Here is a 6,201-nt window from a genome sequence, read left to right as displayed (position 1 = left end):
GTACTCCTGGAAATCTGGAGCCCAGCCACATTTTTTTAAAGGACAGAACACACTTTGCCAAACCAAAAAACACAGGCGACAAAAATCAGCATACACTTCACACGTGAACATTCAACTGATTGATTTTAATATCACATTTTATTTTTCTTTGTAGCTTTTATCAATGATAACATCGCAGATGACATCCAGTGTGCGAAAAGGGTGGTGACACCCCAAGGAATGAATGCCTGGTATGTTAAACCTTGTTTACTCTTTTGCCTCCAAGTTTGTGTTCAAATATCATAAAGTAATGGAGCTCTGTATGTTGGTGTCTGCAAACACTGCAGCCTTGCTCTACGAACGGTCTATAAGAGCCACAGTTTCAATGCACTAGAACAATCAGACACTTTTCTCCATTCAACATTGTTGGAGGGAAGCCGAGCTTGATAGACCCATTCATGGATCAATGCCTCAAGGGCTTGGTGTCTAAACGTCACACCATGGCTTGCCATGCTTGCTTCCTGGTCTCAGCCGGTTCTTGATAGCTCTACTTCTTGCAGTGAACGATAAATTCACCTAAAAAAAAAGAAAGGGCAAGGCAAAATGAAGAAGGCTGCTCCTGTTCAGGATTAACCATCCCTGGACTGTGCTGAATATTACGAAATTGGCACACGCCACACCCAACCCCTCCAGAGGTGGAGCCAATGAGGTTCCATGCCCCCACACTCCCAACCACCAAGGGAGCAGGAAAGGAAAAAGAACCCAACTGCACCCAAGGGAGGGCCACAATGGGTTATTGATTGGTTATTGGGGACCACAAGCAGAACTTTGTACCACCTTTAATGCAGAGAACTGTCCCGCAGAGGAATGATGATATAAGAGAACTTTGAAACAAAAGAAGGAGGTATTAGGAGGAGTGACCACAAGCTTGGTCAAAGAAATGGGTATAAAGCAGGGTCTTGAAGGAGGCGGGGGAAATGGAGAGCTGGATTGGATATGGATAGGGAATTCTGGATGTGTGGCCAAGTTGGCTGAAGGCACAGCCGCCAATAGTGGGGCGAAAATTGTGCCGTCATTGAAATGGAGAGTTCAGGCAGTGTGCCGATGTTGTACTCGAGGAGGTTATTGAGATAGGGACGGGTAAGATCCTGGAGAACAATTTTAAATTCGAGGCGTTGGAGGACTGGAAGCTAATGTGGATCAGAGGATATGAGTGATATGAGAGTGGGACTTGTTATGGGGTAGAATATTGGCACCAGAGCTTTGGATGAGATGAAATTTATGTTGGGTGGGACATGATAGGAGAACATTGGAATAATCCATGTATGGTCCAATTACTGTGTTACAGACAACATTGCTCAGCCGATTTACTTTCCCAATTTAGCGCTGGCTCTCAAATGTCTGATGCAAACTGGTCTGTCGACGGTGACTTATTAACCAGCAGTTACTTGAGTGTTTAGTCTTGTAACAACAACAACTTACATTTATATAGCGCATTTAAAATCGCAAAATGTCCCAAGGCGCTTAACAAGAGCGATATAAATATCATTTTTAAGACTGAGCCACAGAAGAAGATATCAGGACAGATGACCAAAAGCTTGGTCAAATAGGTAGGTTTTAAGGAGCACCTTAAAGGAGGAGAGAGAAGTGAAGCAGAGGTTTAGGGAGGGAGTTCCAGAGCATAGGGCCCAGGCAGCTGAAGGCACGGCCGCCAATGGTGGAGCGATTATAATCGGGGATGCGCAAGAGGCCAGAATTGGAGGACGCAGAGATCTTGGAGGCTTGTAGGGCTGGAGGATGGCATTGTTGGACCGGGAACCAGTGTAGGTCAGCAAGCACTAGGGTGATGGGTGAACAAGGCTTGGGGCGATTTAAGATACAGGCAGCAGGGTTCTTGATGAGCACAAGTTTATGTAGAGTGGAAGATGGGAGACTGGCCAGGAGTGCATTGGAATAGTCAAGTCTGGAGGTAACAAAGGCAAGGATGAGGTTTTCAGCAGCAGATGAGCTGAGGCAGGGGTGGAGTCAGGTGATGTTCTGGAGGTGGAAATAGCCGATCTTAGTGATGGCGTGGATATGTGGTCGGGGTCAAATATGAGACCAAGGTTGCAAACGGTCTGGCTCAGATTCAGACAGTTGCTAGGAATGGAAATGATGGCCAGGGAACAGAGTTTGTGGCGAGGACCAGAGATATTGATTTCATTCTTCCCAATATTTAGTTGGAGGAAATTTCTGATCATCCAATATTAGATATCTGACAAACATTATTTTTTTTAAATTCATTTTTATAGGATGTAGGCGTCACTGGCAAGGCCAGCATTTATTGCCTATCCCTAATTGACCTTGAGAAGGTGGTGGTGAGCCACTTTCTTGAACCGCAGCAGTCCGTGCGGTGAAGGTACTCCCACAGTGCTGTTAAATAGGGAGTTCCAGGATTTTGACCCAGCGACGATGAAGGATCGGCGATATACTTCTAAGTCAGGATGATGTGTGACTTGGAGGGGAACTTAGAGGTGGTGGTGTTCCCATGCACCTGCTGCCCTTGTCCTTCTAGGTGGAAGAGGTCGCGGGTTTGGGAGGTGCTGCTGAAGAAGCCTTGGCGAGTTGCTGCAGTGCATCTTGTAGATGGTACACACTGCAGCCAAGGTACGCCGGTGGTGGAGGGAGTGAATGTTTAAGGTGGTAGAGGGGGTGCCAATCAAGCGGGCTGCTTTGTCCTGGATGGTGTCGAGCTTCTTGAGTGCTGTTGGAGCTGCACTCATCCAGGCAAGTGGAGAGTATTCCATCACACTCCTTACTTGTGCCTTGTAGATGGTAGAAAGGTTTTGGGGAGTCAGGAGGTCAGACACTCGCCGCAGAATACCTAGCCTCTGACCTGCTCTTGTTGCCACAGTATTTATGTGGCTGGTCCAGTTAGGTTTCTGGCCAATGGTGACCCCAGGATGTTGATGGTGGGGGATTTGGTGATGGTAATGCCATTTGAATGTCAAAGGGCGATGTATAAACTCAATCAAAGATAGTAGAGAGGTCCAGAGAGGTGGTGTTGAGGTAGAGCTGAGTGACGTCAGCATACATTTGGAACCTGATGTTGTATTTTCAGATGATGCCGCCGAGGGGCAGCAGGTAGATGAGGAATAGGAGGGGGGCCAAGGAAAGATCTTTGGGGCCTGCATAGGTAACGATGCGGGAGTGGGAAGAAAAGCTATTGCAGGTGATTCTCTGGCCAAGCTTCGATACATAAGAATGGAACCAAGCAAGGGCAGTTCTGCCCATCATGATCAGGTGAGTGACTCATGGTGAAATGACCCTCCACACTCACATAGAAACATAGACGATAGGAGCAGGAGTAGGCCATTTGACCCCTCGAGCCCGCTCCGCCATTTAATGAGATCATGGCTGATCATCCAAATCCATTACCCTGTCCCTGCTTTCTCCCCATATCCATTGATGCCTTTAGCCTTCAGAAATATATCTAACTCCTTCTTGAATATATTTAATGAATTGGCCTCAACTGCCTTCTGTGGTAGAGAATTCCATAGGTTCACCACTCTCTGGGTGAAGAAATTCCTCCTCATCTCAGTCCTAAATGGCTTACCCCTTATCTTTAGACTGTGACCCCTGGTTCTGGACACTGCCTTGGTTCACCCATAATGAACGACTGCTTGAGTGAAGTGCAGAAAACCTGCCAGCATCATTAGAATTGTACTCCAAGCCTGGTTCAATCCCCTCAGGAGAGGAGACACAAATCTTGGGCAAGAAAATGCTCTTAGCCCCCCCCCTGATACCACTGAAGAAATTTGAATGTTTTGCAGGGACTCTCGTTAGTCATTGCCAATGTTCTCTTGTGTCTGACACTCTTTTCTTTTGCAGGTATGGCTGGAAGAAAAAATGCAAGTGCAGAAATCTTGCTAATTTTCTGCGTGAGTGCAACTTGTAACGGCTGAAAGAGCCCATTCATTGGACCTACTTGCTGCACCGAAATCATAGCATGTGTTGCTTTTACTCATTAGCTTGACATTGCCATAAGCCCAGTATGGGGAGTGAAAGGCTAAGCTGCATTTTCCAGAGATGTTAAATCGGTAAAGTTTTGTAATTACTTTCTGTGCATTTGATTGGTGAATGATTGGAACCCACTGTCATATATTCACCATCTTGAAGGAACTGATTTAGTCCAGTAACAGAAATGTTGCTCTCTGATGTAGACATGATCTACACGTCTTCCCATGTCAGTGTGGAGATGTAGTGCCCCGTGTGGGATTGAGAGATTCTGGCCAGGAAGGTCCTAGCTTCAGTCCTTCCACCAGTGCGATGTTAAGAACATAAGAACATAAGAAATAGGAGTAGGCCATTTGGCCCTTCGAGCCTGCTCCGCTGACCTCATCTGCCTATATCCCTTGTTTCCCTTAATATTCAAAAATCTATCGCTCTCTGTCTTGAATATACTCAACGACTGAGCCTCCACAGCCCTCTGGGGTAGAGAATTCACAAGAGTCACCACCCTCTGAGTGAAGAAATTTCTCCTCATCTCAGTCCTAAATGGCCGACCCCTTACTCTGAGACTATGAACCCTGGTTCTAGACTCCCCAGCCAGGGGAAACATCCTCCCTGCATCTACCCTGTCAAGCCCTATATGAATTTTATATGTTTCAATGAGTTCACCTCTTCTAAACTCTAGAGAATATAACCCTAGTCTAGTCAATCTCTCCTGATAGGACAATCCCCCATCCCAGGAACCAGGCTGGTGAACCTTCGTTGCACTCCCTCTATGGCAAGTATATCCTTCCTTAGGTAAGGATCCCAAAACTGTACACAATACTCCATATGGTCTCACCAGGGCCCTATATAATTGCAGTTAACTGTCTTGGTCAGGGCAGGTAGTACTAATGTTGGCTATTGGTAGTACTTCAGTGTCCCTGAGCTAGAGAGCCTAACAATTAGCCACACTTCCCACCCCTGTTCACCATCCAGTGACCAATGCTACCAAACTCGACATGTGTGCGTTAGCGCTGGGAATTTCCATGGGGTTCTCCTCATTGGCCGCCATAACTTTGGCGGAAACCCCAGATAAACATTCTAAACAGGACTTCTGCCAAACTTCTGTCAAACGATAGAGAGAGGCCCCATGATCATTTCTATCCTAGCCGAGGATCGGATAATGTTTCCCACCATCGAATATCCTGCAACCATCCAGTGTCAATGGTGTAGTGTATGTACCCGTCTACCCTTAAGGGAACTATTGAATGTAACTGTTCACCTTTAAGGGAACTACTTTAGGTGTGGCACTATTTGTTTGGCTTCTGTATACTGTAATACCGATAGTGACCACACCAGTATATAAGTGTTGTAGCAGGATTTCTGGGGCAGATTCGCCCGGACCTTCGAATAGTAAAGACCTGTTTGTTTGTTACTTCTGAAGTCTGTGTATTTATTAACTGCACAACCCACAGACTTTACAGTGGTGACGAGTCCGATCGTACCCTGCGGCAAGACTACCAAAAGCAACGAAGAGCGTCGAAGAGAGACAACCGCCCTCGTCGTGCTACCAAAAGAAAACACGAGGCTGCAACAACAGAAAGCAGGAAGACTAACAACAAAAGCTGTATCAGCAACAGGCACTGACTACCCTTCTGCCACGGTGCGGAGTGAGCCGACCAGCAAGAAACAAGGCGGCCGAAGAGACTGTGAGTAGGGGAAGGTGTAGAAGCATCCGGAGGATAAGGCAGAGCACTCGACCTCGGTCGAGGGGGAGCTGTGCCGGCCAAAAGTCGGGTCCAACGGCGTCGGGTGACAGCCGGACTGCGATCGGCGGGACAATCGGGGCAGCGACCGCAGCCACGAAGCGCTGAGCCTGCGAGTAGGCGCGGGAAGAGAAACCCAGCCGCAGCCGGGGAGGGAAACACCGGTCTGCGAGAGGGCTGGGGAGGCGAACGGGAACCGTGCGGGTGAGAGCCGGGTGCGGAGAGAGAGACTGCGAGGAGCCGGTCCAGCGGCTGAGCTGTTCTCCACCAACGGGGTACTCAGAGCCGGCAAAACCGAACGTGCGGGAGTGGATGAGAGACACAGCCGAAAACGGGGTGAGAGACTGCGCGAGAGCCAGTCCAGTGGTGAGCTGTTCTCCACCAACGGGGTACCCAGGGCCGGTAGCGTCGAACGTGCGGGTGAGAGCGACAGAGTCGGGTACGGAGAGAGAGACTGCGCGAGAGCCAGTCCAGCGGCTGAACT

The 6,201-nt window shown here is 48.2% G+C and overlaps 1 protein-coding gene across 1 annotated transcript in view; it reads left to right on the top strand.

Moving 5' to 3' along the window:
* LOC147107903 (lysozyme C-1-like) overlaps positions 1-3,916 on the top strand; it is a 46,717-nt gene extending 42,801 nt beyond the window's left edge. The window contains exons 3-4 of the mRNA XM_086007289.1: positions 155-230; positions 3,850-3,916. Coding sequence (XP_085863415.1) covers positions 155-230; positions 3,850-3,916 — 143 coding nt within the window. The remainder of the gene's footprint in view (positions 1-154; positions 231-3,849) is intronic.
* Positions 3,917-6,201: the final 2,285 nt, after the last annotated feature.

The sequence above is a fragment of the Somniosus microcephalus genome, chromosome 14, assembly GCF_052327205.1.
Source record: "Somniosus microcephalus isolate GS21.2 chromosome 14, FLI_Smic_1.0, whole genome shotgun sequence".
Lineage (NCBI taxonomy): Eukaryota > Metazoa > Chordata > Chondrichthyes > Squaliformes > Somniosidae > Somniosus > Somniosus microcephalus.
This window is presented reverse-complemented; position numbering and strand designations above follow the sequence as displayed.